The sequence below is a fragment of the Lactuca sativa genome, chromosome 3 (genome assembly GCF_002870075.4).
Source record: "Lactuca sativa cultivar Salinas chromosome 3, Lsat_Salinas_v11, whole genome shotgun sequence".
Lineage (NCBI taxonomy): Eukaryota > Viridiplantae > Streptophyta > Magnoliopsida > Asterales > Asteraceae > Lactuca > Lactuca sativa.
The window spans coordinates 231,938,208-231,958,160 of record NC_056625.2 but is presented as its reverse complement, the minus strand read 5'-3'; the positions used below and the strand labels follow the sequence as shown (position 1 = coordinate 231,958,160).

At 36.9% G+C, this 19,953-nt stretch overlaps 1 protein-coding gene across 1 annotated transcript; it reads right to left on the bottom strand.

Moving 5' to 3' along the window:
• Positions 1-646: 646 nt before the first annotated feature.
• LOC111882044 (probable arabinosyltransferase ARAD1) lies at positions 647-3,805 on the bottom strand. Its single transcript, XM_023878417.3, has 3 exons — positions 2,851-3,805; positions 1,880-2,245; positions 647-1,151 (listed from the first exon to the last, which is right to left on the bottom strand). The coding sequence occupies exons 1-3, from the start codon at positions 3,742-3,744 to the stop codon at positions 963-965; spliced, it is 1,449 nt and encodes a 482-aa protein (XP_023734185.1). The 5' UTR covers positions 3,745-3,805; the 3' UTR covers positions 647-962.
• Between the last annotated feature and the right edge of the window lie 16,148 nt (positions 3,806-19,953).

Genomic DNA, 19,953 nt, shown 5'->3' with positions numbered 1-19,953 from the left:
TTAGGGACCAAACTTCAGATTTTCAAAAACCACAAGGACCATTTTTGAAGTTTTGTCTTGATGCAACTTATGGCGTGTTAGAAAATCACTCGTAGGGGCACAATTAATTATAATAATATATCATAATTAATGCAACTTATAGCGTGTTAGAACATCAGCCCAATCCACCAGCAAACCATCCTTGCCATTTATATATAAGGTTCTAGCACCAGGGGCAAAATCGGAACAGAGGGAAGATTCCAGACTTGATAATACATCAACTTCCTATTGCAGCCAAACAAATCCAAGTGTATCCATCCAATGTCATAAATGTAGCAACCCCATCAAATTATGACAGCACCTGTACAGAACCACATAATTGATAATACAAACACCCAAGATAGCTATTATGTGATGAAGTGAAAGATTATATGAATTAAGAGTTGATAATGACAGGGATGTCAAAGTTGTAATAATAGTCAACTTTGGTAATGTTTTAGCATACGATGATATGCTTTTGTACTAGTTGAATACTATATGGTATCTCTTACGAGGTCACTTCAAAGTTTGGACAATTTGTGTTTGATGATTTTTATTCACTGACATGGACCCATCATTTTAGTGGTTTTATATAAGTTTCTACTTAAAATACTACGCAGCAACAACGAAACAAAAATGATAATTGATAGCTCAAAAGTCATTTACATCCCGATTTAAAATATAGTTACAACCATTAAAGGGATTGCCAAACAATACATATATCCCTCAAAATCATCATCTCACATGGCTAAAACCCAAAATCCTTCCATGTTACAACATGAACTCATACCGTATAGCTAGTCATCTTCTTTCTCTCATCTATGTTCAAATCAACTACTAAAACTCTCATATTTCCATAAAACTAGCGACTAATTTAGCCTCATAATCTCAAGAATGATCATATTTAGTTTTTGTGTCAAGAAGCATTCATACAACAACCTTCCTCATAATGATGTATGGATCCCTGTTTGGTTTGAGCAAATGCAAGAACAATCGGGTTCCATTAATTGCCTCTTCACAAGCCTATTATCACGATTGATCATTAGTTTAATAAGTGGAAGTTTTAAAGAAACTTGTCTCCAAATCTCCTTCACTGTTCCATCTCGCTCATCATATTCAAAGTAGTGTTGCACCTAATCACATTACAAAATTCATGTCAAGAACATGAATTTTTTAGAGTAAAAATTACACGAATGGTCCCTATAGTTTAGGGAATTTGCGCATTTGGTCCCTAACTGATTTTTTTAGCTCGGAAGGTCCCTATTGTTTGTTTTTGTTACGTGTTTTGTCCCTGTCATACATAAAAAGACTATTTTGCCTTTGATTTTTTAATTTATTTAAATAAACACACCCCTAAACCCACCTCTCTCACCTTACACTACCTACTCCACCATTTTCCACTATTTAAATAATACTCCTTCCGTCCCAAAATTATTGTCCACAGACAAAAAAAACACACAGAATAAGGAAGCATTAATTGCCAGTAACTTTATACAAGAAAGACAGTTTTGTCCTTACTTTGCATTTAATGTTCTACTAAATGCTTAGTTGGTTAAGTAATAATGAGGGGGTATTTTGGTAAAAATGTTATTTATTTTTAGAAATGGACTTATTATTTTGGGACAAACCAAAAAGAAAAGATGGACTATAATTTTGGGACAAAGGGAGTAGTTGTTTTAGGTAAGACAGAAACCAAGCGTGTAACAAAAACAAACAGTAGGAACCTTCCGAGTTAAAAAAATAAGTTAGGGACCAAACGCACAAATTACCCCAAACCATAGGGACCATTCGTGTAATTTACTCTTTTATATATAAAAAAAAGGATTAAATGAAAGTAGGTTGCTATTTCTTGCATGAGTACCTTTTTCAATTCCCTTTGGAATTCGATTATACGGTCTTTTTTTACTCCTCTAAGCAATTTAACCAAGTAGCCTGGCTTTATAGCTGAACTTGTGTCAACAAAAACAGCAATTTTCCTGTAGTCTATGACATCTTCAAAAGGCAACTCAATATAATCACTGATGATAACAGGAACACATAAGCTAACAATGGCATCAAAAAGGCGACATGCTGATGGTGTATCGCCAGCTGGATGTAAACAGAATTTAGAAGTATGCATCCCTTGTGTAGCCATTCGCCTACTCTCCCTTGATTGAGCACCATGCTTTATTATAACATCTTTTTCACTCTCAAGTATCTGAAATAGCAAATCACGGATCTTTCCTCCCTACAACAATATCCCACAACAGGTATGCAAATATGAGTACCATTAATTTTAAAATGTTAAAATTAATGAACATTGAAGTGTGGTAGAAAAAGGAACTATAAAGGTGCAACTGAATCGCATAATGCAAGTAATATCTGATGTTTAAACAATAGACAACTTCAAGATAATGGGTTAGCCATTTTGATTCTGGATAAAACGTGTGAAGAGTATGTTTTTCATGAAGATGAAGTTTTTCAACTCTGATGTACAGAGTATGTTTTTCATGAAGAAAGGGGAAGAAGAGAAAATATATAGGCTGAGGAAGGGCATTATATGGCCTTAAACATATTTGTGCAGCTGAATTATAGCTGATTTTGTGGCAAAGGTTTTGAAAAGTGTCACAATGCGAACATTGTTCACAAAAGTAAAACAGGTAAAATGATGAAACTTGTGGTGTATTTGACTCAGATGGGGGTTTGAGAAACTTGGAGTTGAAGAGAAAGACTATCATTATGTGTGATCAATCGGAGCTAAAATACACATGTTCTTGATCTGGGTTGCTCTTAGAAACAAATTGATAGCATATTAAGAACGAAATTGCATAGAAAACAAAAACTAGCTCATACCTCCTTCCGATATCGGTTCCCCATGAAGAACATCAGCGACTTCCGGTTTTCAACCCCGATCTCACCCTTATAAGAATTTATTCGATGAGAATATGGTAGTATCACATCCTTCACCAACGACGCCTGATCTCGACCCAACCTTCCAAAATCGGAAACAAGTAACACCCCATTTTTCACACGATCAACAACTTTGTACAATGCATTTGGATCCTGACAGATAAACACATGATCCCACCCATTATTCCTCTTCCAATACAATTGTTTCTCCAACCATTCCATCAAACTCTCCTGCGTCTCCTCGTCATTATACGTCTCCCTGAACCCCGCCCCACCGCGATTAGGGTTCGCCACCAAGCTCAATGATGAAAAGAATGGCACGTAGAACAGCTCAGCTTTGGCCGGATCCGAAACCCTGGTCACATAAGACCCGGATCTTTTGGGATTATTCAAATCAGAAAACAAGTGCCACTCAGCGGCGTGTTGATTCCCTGGGAACGTAATCTTTGTTACATCTTCGTTTGGCGTCCCACCTCGTGCGAGTGTGTAGCTATCTATAACGCCATAGGTGAATTTTCTTGGCAGATCGTACATGTAAATTGGAACTGCTTTTTGGGGAACTTGAAATCTGGTTTGGGTAGGTAAAGTGTTGTCGGTGTGAGGGTAAATTGAGGTATTGAAGAGGGCGTAAAGAGCGAAGATTAAGAGGATTGTAGCTAGGGTTGGTTTAAGGATTGATCTTTTACCCATCTTGGGTATGGTTTGGTCGGATTTATGTATGAGAGACGATGATGGCGGAAGGGAAGACACTGATGCAGATGATGCTGAAGTTGAAATTAACGAAGAAGAAGAAGAAGAAGGAAATGGTCTGGATTTGATCGGTCTCTGGTTGATCATGACTCTATTTTGGGGGTGAAGTCATAACAGAGTGATTGCGAGTAGGCATTTCTTCAAAGTCGTATATTAACTATTTGACAATATATCAACGTCCAATGGCGTTGACAACTTAATGATTGAAAATAATATTTTATTTGCTTCAGAATAATAATCTCCTCTCTACAAAAATCGACTGCTATTAATTTTCCAACCATGATTATTGTTATGTAATGTAATTATATCATGTCTAATTATTTAATGTTATAAAATAAAATATGATCAAATAACAAGATACAGAAAATTATAGATAAAGAAAGACATGATAATAAAAAGAATTTTTATTATACAATATTTGTGATGAAATCATCAAACTTTACAATACATAATATTCACTATTTATACTAGATAAAGAAGATGAAAGGTGATGTATGATATGAATGTTTTTTATAGTGATGCATAACTACACTCATAAAACTCATAATAATGTTTGTTATAATGTTCACTAATTATGGAGAGTAATGGGGGAATATGGAGAATCTCATAGTCATTCACTAAATAATAATTCATAACACTCCCCCTTGAATGACGATTGTATCATGGCTCGTTAAAACCTTAATCGGTAAAACCTCATGGGAAAAACTCTTTATTAAGGAAAAAGAGTACATGATTAATAATAGATATTGGAAACAATTGTCTCGTTAAAAACATTGCTAAGAAAACCCAGTGGAAAAACATAGCTAAGGAAAAGAGTACAATATGTTTCCAATTCCCCCCTTATTAGCATATCACTTGATTTTCTTGAAGCACCGCATAGCAATGTTTCGTACCATCTTTTTCAAAATTCGATGTAGGAAGTGCTTTAGTAAACCAATTAAGAAAGTTGTTACTGGATTGAATTTTCTAGATGTTGATGTCACACTCTTTTTGAAGATCATGAGTGAAAAAAAAAACGTTGGTGATATATGCTTGGTTTTGTCTCATTTGATAAATCCTTCCTTGAATGGAGCTATACAAGTTGTATTATCTTCATATAGTATGGTTGGAATATCCATGTTAGAAGTTAGGCCATAATTCTTGCAAATGTGTTGAGTTAAATTTCTTAACCAAATACATTCATGACTTTCCTTATAAATTGATATAATCTCTGCATGGTTAGAATAAGCAGCAACTATAGTTTGTTTAATAAAATGACAAGAAAGTACGTTACCCCACAAGTGAATAAATAACTTGTTTGGGATCGAGCTTTGTATGGATCAGATAAATATCCAGCATCTGCATAACTAATTAACTTCGCATTTTATGAATTTGATTAGTATAAATTCATATCCATTGTACCTCGAAGATATCAAAGAATGTGTTTGACTCTATTCCAGTATCTTCTTGTTGGACAAGAACTATATCTTGCTAATAAGTTTACGACAAAAGATTTATCGGGTCTTGTATTAATCATACATACTTATAAAGCTACCATTTTTTCTTGAATCTCATGTATTTGAAACCCCCCATAAAAATTTGATAACACCTCATGCATTTGAAACCCCCACACCCTTTCACCTTCAAAGTAATTAATCACACATAATCTCATTCCAAGAAAATCACACACTATAAGTTCAACGCCTCATGCATTTCAAACCCCCACACCTTTTCACCTTCATTATATATGTAGTTATATTAGTACATTTTCATACAAAAAGTCGTCATTTGGTTGAAGATATTATGATTCAAAAGTTTTCATATAGTTGAAGCATTCACGATCCAAATATGATGATTTGAAGAAATGAGTTATGTCGTATCAATGGTAATTGTAATATGATTTTTTTCTTTCAACCAAAACAAATGAAGATTTTCTATTCTTTCTTTATATTCAATTTACCATTTGACCTTTATATGTGATTTGTATGTATTACTCAATCTTGAATGTGACTCTCCAAACATCAATGTTTTGCTTGGAATATCTTTCTCATTCTTCTTTTTCAAGAAAAACATTTTGATTGCAAGTTAGTGAAGAATTGTCATCAAGTTTCTATGGTTGAATGGTGTTCAATAAAGAAAGAAGATTCGGAAAACGGATATAGGTTTTTTTTAGCAAAGTAGACGAATGTTAGTTTTTTCTTTTGATTTAAACGTATATTTATGTAACATTTTTATTTATATATTCAACCACCCAATGTTCTTATTTATTTGATTGTAGTTTTTCTATTTTGATTATGTTTATTTTCAATTATTATTTTGGTTGGGTTATCCTACACAACATATTTACAAGACAATATTTAAAAGATAACATAATTTTTAACATATTATATGTAATTATGATGACTTATTATGATATGTTCTTCATATGAAAGTAATTTATCCATATTACTACGACAAGAATTACATATGACATTTACGAAAATATATATTATATGTGATTTGTTTAACATATATATGCACCTATGTATGTTATAAATTTATAATTAAATATCTTTATGTTTAATAATTGAAGGGATTAAAATGATACATCAAAACCAATTATTTAGACGAATAATATAATAATAATAATAATAATAATAATATAATAATAATAATAATAATAATAATAATAAATACACATTTCAAAGTACTGTATTCATTTGAAACTCACACTAGAACTGAAGAGTTTTCTAATGTATGTAAATTTATTAGTTACAACTCAAGAGTTTTTTAACTTATGATTATTACTTAGTAATCACTAATAACTTTTTATTTTCCTTTCTTTTATAAGGTTGTAGAGTTTTGCTCATTAAAAACATTAATGTATTTGAAGAGATTTGTGATTTAAATATGAAAAGTTAATATAAATGTTATAATAAATGTTTTAGTGTTTTTATGTTATTAAAAGTTGTAGTGTTTATTTTTCATATTTTTTATTATTCGTTGTATATATAGCTTTTTTAATACAAATGTTATAATAGATGTTTTTATATTTTTATGTTACTATCATCATCATATCATACTATATTATAAAGGAAACACTTTTTCTTTCACCACATTCATTTGAAACTCTCAACTTTTCATATTTCCATACAATATACTTAATTTATTAACTTAAATATGCTTTTAGTTGTAAACATTATCATAAATGGAAGAATTTGTGACTTATCAATATGATATACTTAATTTGTTAACTTCAATATATAGTTAAAAAAAATAACATACATTAATATATCAAATAAGCTTAAAAATTTAGTGTAAAATTTAAAACCTAAAGTAAAATATCAAATAATGTTTAAAAAAATTCAATATATAATTTTTAACATAGTTAAAAGGAAAACATTAAATATAATAATAATAAAAGAACCTAAATTGATGAATCGAATTAACTAAAAGGTGACTGAAAACTATATTCTAACAATATATTTTTAACATGCGCCGCGCAACGCGCGGGAATTCGTCTAGTAGTAAGATATATTAGTGCACCAATAGCACTAAGATATAGTTCTTCGGGAACAAGAAGATTTTCATGTTTTTTATGATGCTGAAATTAGTCCTTTTTGGCATCTAAGTGCCTTACCACCTTCGGGTTACTCATGGATGTCAGTTATTCATATAAAACCTTTTTAGCACCTTTTCTAGATATTAATGTACAAAAACTCCATTTTTTGTGTGCTTAATTTGAAAACCCAAATAGAATTTCATCTTACCAAGACCATTCATTTCAAAATTTTCTTTCAAACAAGAAGTGACCTTTTCCAATTCTTTAGGAATTCCAATTATGTTTAAATCATCTACAATAACATCAATTATGATAAATTCTTATCTGGATCTTTTATAAATACACATGGGCTTAATGGATCATTTTTATAGCACTCTTTCAACAGAAATGTACTAAAACAATTGAAGCAGATACAGCCAGATTGTTTCAATCTGTACAAAGATTTATTTAATTTTACCAAATATACTTCACGAGAATTAGAAGTTTGTGCTTCTGGCACCTTAAACCCTTCTGGTATTTTCATATAAATAGCATTTTCAAGTGAACCATATAAATAGGAGGTAAATACATCCATTAGACACATCTTCAGTTTTGCATATGTTGTTAAACTTATAAAATAATTGAATGTAATTGCATCAACTACCGGAGAATACGTTTCTTCATAATCAATTTCAGGTCTTTGGGTAAAACCTTGTGCAACAAGTATTGCTTTATATCTCACAACTTCATTTTTCTCGTTTCTTTTGCGCACAAATACCCATTTGTGTCCCGCTGTTCTTACTCTGTTTAGTGTATGGACTACAGGTCCAAAAACTTTTCGTTGAGTAATAGAATTAAGCTCTTTATTTATTTCATCTTTCCATTTTGGCCAATATTTTCTATTCATACATTTCTCAATAGATTTAGGTTTAAGATCCTCATTTTCTTTATAATCGCACGCGGAACATGATATGAAAAATTATCGTCGACGTCTATCTTATTTCGGTTCCATCTTATTCCTGTCATTACATAATTTATTGAGATCTAATCATTTTCATTTTTTCAGGTACCTTATTTTCTTTTGTTATGTCATTGGGCTCTTCTAGAGCTTCATTAATCTTTTCAAGAGATTCTATTCTCTTTTGGACCATCAATTGTATTTGCTTCATTTCATTTTCGAAGATTTTTATCTTTGGAACCGGCTGATCTTCCACGCTTCAGGTGTGCCTAAGATTCATTTTCAGTTGTATTTTTTTTTCCTTCTGGGATATCAATTCTAACTGGAGTAAGTATAGTTGGTATATGAGACTTTGTTACTCACTTAGGGTCAGTAAATGCTTCTGGCAATTGATTTGCTACATTTTGTAAAGGATTTGTCGTTTTCATTTCAAGTTCACATTGACTTGAACGAGGATCTAAAACTGAAAGTGACAATTCCTTTCAAGAAATTTTATTTTCCAACTTCTTTATTTCTCCCCCAAATGTTGGAAAATATGATTCATCAAAATAATAATCTTCAAATATAGTTGTAAATAAATCTCCAATTGATGATTCATATCCAACATAAATTTTCATTCTTCTCTGAGGTGGAGAAATTGGTACATAAATTTCACATCTAAACGTCCTTAGATGGAAATATTTGGTTCCTGGCCGCAAACCATTTGAATAGGGGATAACTAATGATAACCGGTTGGCCTGATAGGTATAAGTGATGTTGCATGTAAAATTGCATGCCCCATGTCAATGTAGGAAGTTTAGAATGCAAGAGTGTAACGTCCCAAAATTCAAGACAAAAAAATTTTCTTTAATAAAACATTACTTAAAGCAGAATCATCAATCCAAACATAATCAGAGTATTAATTTCCAAAACACATGTTCGTTATCAGAGTAAAACATTCCCAAGCTGTCTAATCTATGGTGTGTGCCATGCGATCACCTCGAGCTCTTCCCTCCGCTACCAGAAGTACCTGAAACCAAAACCGAAAACCGTAAGCATGAAGCTTAGTGAGTTCCCACCCTACCACATACCATGCATAACCACATACTGTACATACTAGGCCACGCCCGCTATCATGGGCCTCGCCCCCTATCTCGGGCCTCACCCGATACAACGGCCCTGCCGCTCCAGGCCCCGCCTGGCTTCGAGCCCCGCTCGGATACAGATCTGTTTCACTTAGGCCTCGCCTGTCATAGGGCCTCGCCCGCTAACATATACTAGCATATAATCATATAGAAAACATAAGCTAAACATGCACAATGGATCCTGTCCTAAGGCCTTGCCTATCCTGGGCCTCGCCCTTGTCCTACTAGTGATGAGACATGGAAGCCCGTCCACGCTCCTACTGATAGTGAGATACGGGCCCAACCCACACTCACTCCTTCCCTAACTTGGGCCTCACCCCTGCTCTGCTGTTAATGAGATGTGGAACACCATCCACACTCTGCTATTGGTGAGATACAGGACCTCGCCCACACCCACCTCCCTACCAGACACATACATGCATCACACAGACAACAAGTATAAACTATCATATAAACCAATCCTTGGGCACCCGCCCGCTATCATTGGACCTCGTCCTGAATATCATACTAGCATACTGTGCCTAGGGATAACCCCCGGGTCTTCTACTCATAACTACATGGGTCGGCATTGTGGCCTTAGACCCATTCACACAAAAGGGAAACTCACCTGCACTGGCTGAACTTGCTGATGATCCCACTAGCTGCTGCCCGGCAACTCTCTGAACTCCTGCTCCCCTCGCTCCCCGAGCTACCAATATCAATGCAACATGAGTCTAACTGACCCCCAAGATACAACCAAGTCAACTATGGTCAAAGTCAAAGTCCTGGTCAAAGTCAACCTTCCAGGTCAACCCTACTCGCCGAGTCACCCTACTGACTCGCCGAGTTTATATGTTCAGAGTCCTTCCATTCGTGTCTTGACTCGCCGAGTCAGTCCATGACTCGCCGAGTCTACCGATTTCCGAGTCCTGACCTGTCCAACTCACCGAGTCTCCATTCGAGTCACTGATTCGAGTCTCAACTCAAAGGGTTTGGGGTTTCGCGACCTGACTCGCCGAGTCCAAGAATAGACTCGCCGAGTCCAAGACAACCTTCAACAGACTCGCCGAGTTGTTCTTCCAACTCGCCGAGTTCCTGCCCATCTTCATCTGACTCGACGAGTTGTTCATCCCACTCGCCGAGTTCCTCCAAATCTTCATGCTACTCGCCGAGTCCATTCAGATCTTCATACATGCAGAGGACTTTTGAGTCATGCATGGACTCCCAACTGTAGATCTACCCTTCCCAAGCCTATTCCTCACGTAAAGTTGCAAACTTTACGTGTAGAGAAGGAGATCTAGGCAAAATACACCATAAACTAGGGTTTAAGGCGAAGAGGTTCCATAATCAACTCAAGGGCAGATACTTTATGCTTCTCAAGACCATAATATGCTTAGATCCGAAGTAGCAACTTCAGATCTGGCTTCTAACTCAAAGGGATACAATCATGGCTAAAAAGCCCCAAAACTCACACATAGATCTAGGTGCAAAAGAGTCCAAGAACTAGTTTATTACCTCCAAATGTTTAGAAATATCTTCCCAATCCCAGATCTATAACCCCCTTCTTGCACCTCCAAGATCCTTCTTCCTTCTCCAAGCTTTAATACACTCTTCAAGGCAACAATTGGCTCAATCAATGGATATGGCGGCTAGGGTTTGGTGTTATGGGTTAGAGAGGCAGTAAAGGGACCATAGGGAAGAGAATGAGGCGCTTAAATAGGCTCCAAGTCCCGAACTTAGGGTTTTCCTCGCACAGACCAGACTCGCCGAGTCTCTTTGGCCGACTCGCCGAGTCGGTCACTTACTCCTCGACCCGAATCCCGCTCGGACTCGCCGAGTTCCTCCTTGGACTCGCCGAGTCGTCCCTTAAAATTAGGGTTTCCTTTCCTTTCTTGGCCTTCCAGACTTTGGGTGTTACAAATAGTTCAGAAATTCATATAATAAGTTGTAAGCATTGTACATGTAAACTTTAAAAAAAATACATATATGAAAATAATAAGAGCGATAAGGAGTTAGGGCTCTATGGTAGAGTCGTGCTGATAACATGTTATAAAATATGATCAAATAACAAGATACATTATAGATAAAGAAAGACATGAGAATAAAGAGGACTTTTATTCCAATATTTGTGATGAAATCATCGAACTTTACAATACATAATATTCACTATTTATACTAGACAAAGAAGATGAAAGGTGATGTATGATATGAATGCTCATTATAGTGGTGCATAACTACACTCATAAAACTCATAAAAATGTTTGCTATAATGTTCACTAATTATGGAGAGTAATGGAGGAATATGGAGAATCTCATAGTCATTCACTAAATAATAATTCATAACATTTAATTATTTTTATTGACTGAAATTGTATTGTTTAAAAAAATAATAAAAATAAACTAGTTATAAATAATTATTTATAGCAACACCATTTTTTTAATATAAAGTTTTAACATCAAAGTGGAAACGATTGGGTAACAAAATATACAGTTAACTTTTTTTGTATGCCAAAACAAAATGGTTAGAATATTTTGTATGGTTTGATATTTGACTTTGGAAAACATGCATGCCAAAAAGAAGTTGATATTAAATTCTATTATATAGGTCCTTTAGAGATCCAACGACCGGTGTGGGGGTCGTAAATCTATATCATCTAAAGAAATAATCATTAGTGACATTTCGGGTTGAACCCAATGATATCGCTCAACAATCAACTTAGTATATAAGGCTAGAGGTAATGGCTCAGTGCTAGCCCTCGGCAAAATGATATCGATTCGGTAGTGCTGAATGAACACCGACCCTTGGCCTCAAAATGGTGAACTTGGCAATTCCGAGAGAAAGTCTATATTTTAGATTGATTCCCATTTTTCTTTTTCCAATAATTCAAAATGTTCAAGATATCATGGCAACTCATCCTTTTTAAATGGCAATATGTTGAAGATGTGTGGCAACGTGACAGAAAAATAGTATGGCAAGAGTGACACCACTCCCTCTAGCCTAATAATCGAGAAGGAAAAATTTTGTAGCAAAATATAAAGAATATCAAAAGCATCCGGTTCTACTATTTAATGGGGTGTGACTTTCCATCTTATCAAAAGCATCCAACTCCCTTTATGGATCATCTTATTAGTTATTGAGGTGAGTTCTCGCAAACTTACTTACTATGTAGATCATATGTATATGTTAGACTACTGGAGATAGACTGTAAAGGGAATCCACTGGAACCAAGACCATGATAGACCTTCTTAGAGGGAAGTGGTCAATACATGATCTATTAGAGATAGACCTCCTAGAGGGAATCTAGGAGTATGGATAGATATGTTAGCATACTAATTAGGATATATGTCATATAACATTCTATGTGTGTTTAGTTATGTGCTTATGTGAATTCCCAGATGCATATTATTTTTATAATATTTAGGTGTTGTTATTTATCACTAAATCGTAGGCTTACAATTTCTATCTTATGTTTAGTCGCATGTACTTCTTGTAAGAAGGGAACGGAGCCAACTTGACTTAGGGGATCTGAGCATTCTCAGGGGCGACACTTATATATGTTACTTTTGTGTTATGAGTTTAAAAACGAAAACTCAATTTCCATATTTTATGATGTTTTTCTAAACCCTTGGTTGGTATTTGATATGGTTAATCTGATATTTGAAAAACAAGTATATGATTTCAATTTTTTTTAAAGTGTATTTTGGGGGTGTTACAAGTATAATGTACATTTTTACTTGTATAAAGTTAATTTTATATAAAACAAAAGAACAAAAAAACTAAATGGGAATAAGCATAAAAACTCCTAACTGGTGACCAAAAATTTGTTAAAAAAAGCATAAAGCTAAAGGGAGAGGTGACAAACTGACAAGTTTGTCACACTGCTCTGACGCATCAGATTAGTCACACTCCTCTCTTTTTTCCATTTAAAACAAGTATGTAACGACCCAATTTTTACAAAGATTTTTTTTTCATTTTTAAATAGTCAACCATTTTTCATAAAACATAAAGATCCCAATAATTGTTTTTAAAACCATTAACATTACAACATTATTATTTTCAAAACATCAGAGTGTCCCTCAATCCCTGATCGGAAAAGAGAAATAGAGTGCACGCCGCATCATCACGCCTTGCCTTTTTCCATGGACTCCGAAGTACCTGAAACAAATCCACAAACGGTAAGCTGAAAGCTTAGTGAGTCCCTTAGATCATACCCCACACAAACCTCATATTACATTAGCTATAAAGCTACCTCTACCACGTATCACATGTCAATTAGCCATGAATCTATCTCTACTGTTAGCCACAAAGGCTATCTCTACCATCAACCATAAAGGCTGTCTCTACCATTACCCCTCAGACTATCTCTACCATTAGTCCTAAGGGTTGTCTCTACCACATATCATATACACATAAATATCACATTTCTACATAACAATTAACCAACTATCACAAGATGGGCCGACCTTGGTGCCTTAGACCCATTGGTATGGTGAGAAAACTCACCTCACAAGGCTGAATTGGCAACTGACTTCAGGTGTCCTATGTTGCTCTTCCCAACTGCCTATAATCAATGAGTAATGAACTCAGCATAATCCTATAAATACCCCCAGGGTCAACCCTGGTCAAAGTCACAGTCTATAGTCAAGGTTATCAGTCTATGTTGACCTTAACTCGACGAGTACAACCATTCACTCGTCGGGTTCCTTGCTTAACTCGTTGACTCGCCGAGTCACTCGAGGAACTCGTCGAGTTCCTTGGTGTGTACGATCGTACACTCCTGACCGTAAGCTCTTGGCAGTACACTCTTGGCCGTACACGAGAAAATCCTCTTGACTCGCCGAGCCACATGCACGACTCGTCTAGTCCCCCAAAGTTCATCATGATTACGGTCCTTTCTTGTGGGACTTAAGGTCCCAAACTTTAGATCCATCATCTCCTATTGCAGATATCACATAAATTTGCAAACTTTACGTGCATGCATATCCTTACATGGCCATGACACCCAAAACCAACCCTCAAGCAAGGTTCTTATGCATGGAGAGGGAATGAGCTCAATAAAAGATGCAACTTATGATATTTGGGACCTATGAAGGTCCAGATCTGAAACCATATCCTTGTGATAGGTCCAGATCTAAGTTTGCTTCCATTACCTCAAAGTTGATCACAACTCTCAAATAGAATTTATGCTTAAGGTAACAAATTCTTACCTCAAATCAATTCCCAAGACGAATTAGATGCTAGATCTAGTGTTTCCCCCATGATACTTCTTCTTCAAGCTTGGAATCCTCCCCAAAGTCTCAAGGATAAGCTCCCAATTGATCTTACTTCACTCACAAGAGGGTGTGCGGTCGTAAACGTCTTTCTCTAATGTTGAGGGAGGCTACTAGGGCATATAATGAAGTTTATATAGGGGGCAAACCCAAAATTTAGGCTTTTCTTTAAATAGCTTGGACTCGCCGAGTCGGACATCGACTCGCCGAATTGGTCCCGTTCCACGTTTCATGATATCACGACCCTACTCAACGAGTTGACCTCCCAACTCGCCGAGTCCATTCATAAATCCTTTCCAACTTAAACCAGGTGTTACAAGTCTCTCCCACTCGAACTAGACTTTGTCCTCGAAGTTTGCTGACCCAAACAATTCTGGGTAATGTTCTCGCATCTCCTCTTCCGGCTCCCAAGTCCATTCGGAGCCCTTCCGATGTTGCCATTGCACTCTCACCACTCTTACTTCCTTATTCTGAAGAGCCTTCATCTTCCTGTCTAGGATGGAACCGGGCTTCTCAATGTAGTTCAATCTCTCATCCACCTGGATATCTCCCAATGAGACAATCGTAGCCTCGTCCGTGACACACTTCTAAAGTTGTGACACATGGAACGTGTTGTGAATCTGGCTAAGCTCTTCCGGCAGATCCTAGCGATATGCTACTTTGCCCACCCAGGCCGTGATCCTGAACGGGCCTATATACCAAGGCCCCATCTTGCCCCTCTTCCGAAACCTGATGATCCCTTTCAAGGACGACACCTTCAGCAACATGAAATCCCCCCACCTAAAACTCAAGATCTGATCGTCGTCGGTCGGCATAGCTTTTCTGACGGCTCTGTGCAACCTGCAACCGGTCACGCACCTGCTGAATCAACCCAGTAGTCTTGAGTATTACTTCAGTACTTCGCATGACCCGATGTCCGACCTCATCCCAACAAATCGGGGTCCTACACCTTCGGCCATATAACATCCTAATTTCAACGAAGCCAATTTCAAGACTAATTTCCAAAGGAATTGTGATTGGGGAAAGTGACAGCAGTTTGAAGCCTAAGGAAGTTGTGGATAATTCCTCAGTTAAAGACAAAGGCAAAACGGTTGTGGTCGAAAAGTCAAAGGAGGAAAGGAAAGTTGAAGCAGAGGTCGAGGTTGAAAAGCTACGAATTATCTAAAGCATTATGCGACTTCGTGCGAACGATCCACCTGGAATGAACAAGGGTGATCCTTCAAAGCATTACAACTATGAAACGATAGAGTCGAAAGTTGCATATAATCATATGTATGCTTTCGAAAAGAAGCCAAAGCAAAGCTATGTTCTTCTTAACACAGACATGAGTCAATTAGATTTTCCTATTAATGAGATGATGTTTATTATGGCTCAGTACAAAATTGCTGAAAAATTTGACAATGATGATGAATACACATACATGAATATCAGATTTCATGTTGTACTTGGAAAGCTTCCAGAGGAGATTTGGTCACTAGTGAAGATAAAGAAGGTGATAAGTATAAAGAGGGATGTGTTATTCGAAAATATGATGCAGAATCTTCGCTTCACTGTTTCGAGGGCAAATGGGCAAGTTTGTGATTTCTCAGTGACAGATTTTGCTTTGATGAACTTGTATGATCTAATACAAGTTGCATTGTTGTTAAAGGATAAAGATGCTTCATATCTTAGAGAAACTGATCCTGAAGCTTTTTGACTTGGGATGGCCCACATCAAGATTTTTATTGACAACTATTATGAGTGTTTAGCACTTATAGATGTTGAGTTGGCTACTACAAAGGGATTAACAGTAAAAGTGCAAATGGAACTTCCTTTAACTCAACCTGAGTTGAAGAAGTATGCAGACGGGGAAATTTGTTTAAAGTCATTTGGCTTAGTCTTTGCTAGGAGGGATAAAAATGGAAAGTCTAAAAGATTTTTATTTAAAGCTTCCGAAATGGAAAGATACACAACATCCCAATATACGAATTTCATTGTTCGTATGAATAGCTGCAAGAAGAATAACGAAGGAGATAAGAAGGAGCTGAAGAAGATTATCTCGTGGTACACTGAGATTCGAAGGGTTATGTTGTATGCTATACATATACTCTTGAACTGAAGAAGGGCGACATTATTACAAAGGAGGAGATTGTAAGGGTCGAATTTAGTTGTAATATGTTAAAGTATTTTGTACCCTTCATATGTTTGATAAGTTTATTTACTAAGGTGTATTTCGTACGAAGCTTAAGTGTCAATGCCTTAGTATTTTTTGTATGCTTTCACTGTTCCTATAAATATGGAACTTTACTAAAGTTAGATAAGAGTCTTTACAGAACCTGTCTATTTTTCTCTATAAATGTTGAAAGCATAAATGAGCAGAAACTAGATCTTATTTACATCGTTTGTTCAATCTGCATTCGTTTTACTCTGATTTTGATTAATACTTGATTCTATGATTCATCACAAGAAGCTCAAGATGCTAGAAAAACCATACATCATCAGAGAAACATAATCGCCGAAAAAATCATTAATCTTTTTGCCCAGGGAAAATAGAATTGCAAGAAAAATCATATATCATCGGAGAATCAAAATCGCCGTAGAAATCATAGATCGACAGAGAAGATGACGGATGTCGCTGAAGATGCCAAAGTCGCCGAAAAATCTATCCTTTTTAGTCAGAAACCTACAACATATAATACAGACAAACGATTAAGTTAACTGATTTATTTTACAATTAATACCTAAATATGTGGAAATACATATTAAAGCCATTGATATAAAATTCATCATTAGGTTGGTGGGTGTGGGCTCGGCAACCTCGACGTACACCGGGTCGACCCCTCGGCTTGCCGAGCTCGGCTCGGTTTCTCGATTAATATATTTCGAGTTCTGTTGACCAATGAGAAAGTGGGGTAACTAGCAATGTCTATTTCCATTTAGTTTTTCTTTATTTCTTTCTTTCTTTTTTTTTTTATTTTTAAAAACCTCCTATAAATACTGTAACATCCATAAATTTTACACCAAATTTAAACTTTTTCGATCATAATATAAATCAAATAGTATTGTTTACAAATTGTTTTCAAATCAATATCCATCAGAGTGTCCCAAAATCATAACATAAGGATGAGGAACGATACGGTCACGCCTTCGCCTTGCCATGATCTCCTGAAGTACCTGAAACAATAAACTGAAACTGTAAGCCCGAGGGCTTAGTGAGCTACCCCCAAAATACCAATACCACACTGACAAAGCCATATCAGTAATAATCTATCAATCAATCAACATGCATACTAGCCATCGGCCTGACTGGACCGCCCTACTGGGCCTACAGTCTATCTGAATCTATCCCGAGCCTTCGGCATGACTGGTCCGCCTCGTGGGCCTGCAGTCTCCCCGGACCGCTCATAGGGTATGTTGGCCTTCAGCACAAAGCAGGACGGCCTCAACCCAACAACAAGCAAATAACCATGTGCGCATATCTATCATATACTGGCATATACAAACATCAAACATATCTATCACACTGATCATCAATCACAGAATTCTCTCGTAACTAAAGTACCGACCTAGCAGGTCACTAACATGCTAATCCTTGCGGATCATAAGAGCATAACATACTATCTACTCTGATTCCGATCTAACAGATCATAACCACATGTAGCATATCATAACATCAACAACTAAAAGGGTCGGCCTTGTCGTAGAGCCTATTGATATAGTGAGGATAACTCACCTTGCAAAATTCAACTCGGAAGATATGCTCCAACTCTCGGATCACCCGACACAGGATCCACCACCTATGATCATAGTTCAATATACTCATAAGTCCTTAGCCTTATAAGGTACTCTATAACCCACCAGTCAACCCCTGGTCAAAGTCAAAATCCTCAGTCAAGGTCAACAGTCCATGTTGACCCCAACTCGCTGAGTACCCTCGGCTACTCGCCGAGTTCCTTGAAGTACAATCCAACTCGCCGAGTCATCGCGGTGACTCGTCGAGTTCCTTCGATTATCGTTTAAGCTTTAAGGCCACCCGTCGAGTTCCCTCCTTGCAGCTCGACAGATACCCACGCATACATATCCAAGAGAAAACTTATCCGACTCGCCGAGTTGTTCTTCAACCCGTCGAGTCTTATGGTAATCTTCATCGGACTCGCCGAGTTGTTCATCTAACTCGTCGAGTTCACGGCCATCTTCATGTGACTCGCCGAGTCAACCTTGCGACTCGCCGAGTCCATTTAGTCCTCTTTCCATACATACTTGTTTTGAGCCATGCAGCGGCTCCAAATCAAAGATCCAAGCTTCTAGGGCATGCTTATCATGTAAAGTTGCAAACTTTACGTGCATGCATGGCTTTAAAGGCGCTAAATGCCAAATCCAAGCTCTTAATGGGGCTTCATGCCCAAGAGGGACCTCAATCACGACCAAACCTGTAACTTTATGCTTCTAGAATCCGAGGAGGGTCCAGATCTGAAGTTACAACTTCAGATCTAGCCCATAACTCATCATACCAACTTGAAAATCCATAAAAATCCCTAGAAACTCAACAAAAGGGAAAAAGGGAAGTAAGGATGGCACTTTGATACCTCCAAAGGATGCTAGCTGAGGTAAATCCTGCTTCCCACGCCTTCCTTGCTTCAATTCCTTTGCACTCCTAGCTTTCTTCCTCCAAGATTCTCTTTCTAAGCTTCAAACACCACACAAAGGCACTCACACATGTATAAGGACTCTCAGGACTCTCTAGATCTGTAAAGAGACCCAACGGAGGCCGAGGTCCCTTTAAATAGGGCTGCAAACCTCGGGATTTAGGGTTTCCTCTGCCAGCTCCTACTCGTCGAGTCCCAATATGGACTCGTCGAGTAGGTCACTTAACACGTGATCCCATCCTGCTGCTACTCGACGAGTAGATCAACCAACTCGTCGAGTAGAGCTTAACCCAATAAATCTTATTTAAGCAATGCCTGAGAATCGGGGCGTTACAAACACTACAACCGTAAACCATTTTAAATCATCAACATCAACTTACAACTCATATACACTCTCTCAAAATGTCGTCTTTGTCATCTTCATCCGACATGTTTGATGCCTTGCTTGAAACAACTATAGAGGTAATTTAGGAGGCGGAGCAGATGATCGAGAAACTACAAGAAGAAAATGCGGAGAATACACGCCAGAGGAAGAGAAGATACATACAAAGATTTTGTGAGGTTGCTAATGATCGAATCATGCAAGATTACTTTGTGGATGACGCCAACTTTATAGGATATTATTTTCGTTGCCGGTTCCATATGCATAAATCTCTGTTTTTTTGCGTATAGTCAACGACGTCACAACAACGTGTCCATTTTTTCAACACCGTCGAGATGCTAGAGGCACAATTGGTTTTAATCCCTTAAAAAATGCACTGCTGCACTTAGTCAATTTGTGTATGTTACTTTCCCCGATGCACTAGAGGAGAACCTTAGGATGTTCGGACGTGTTGTACG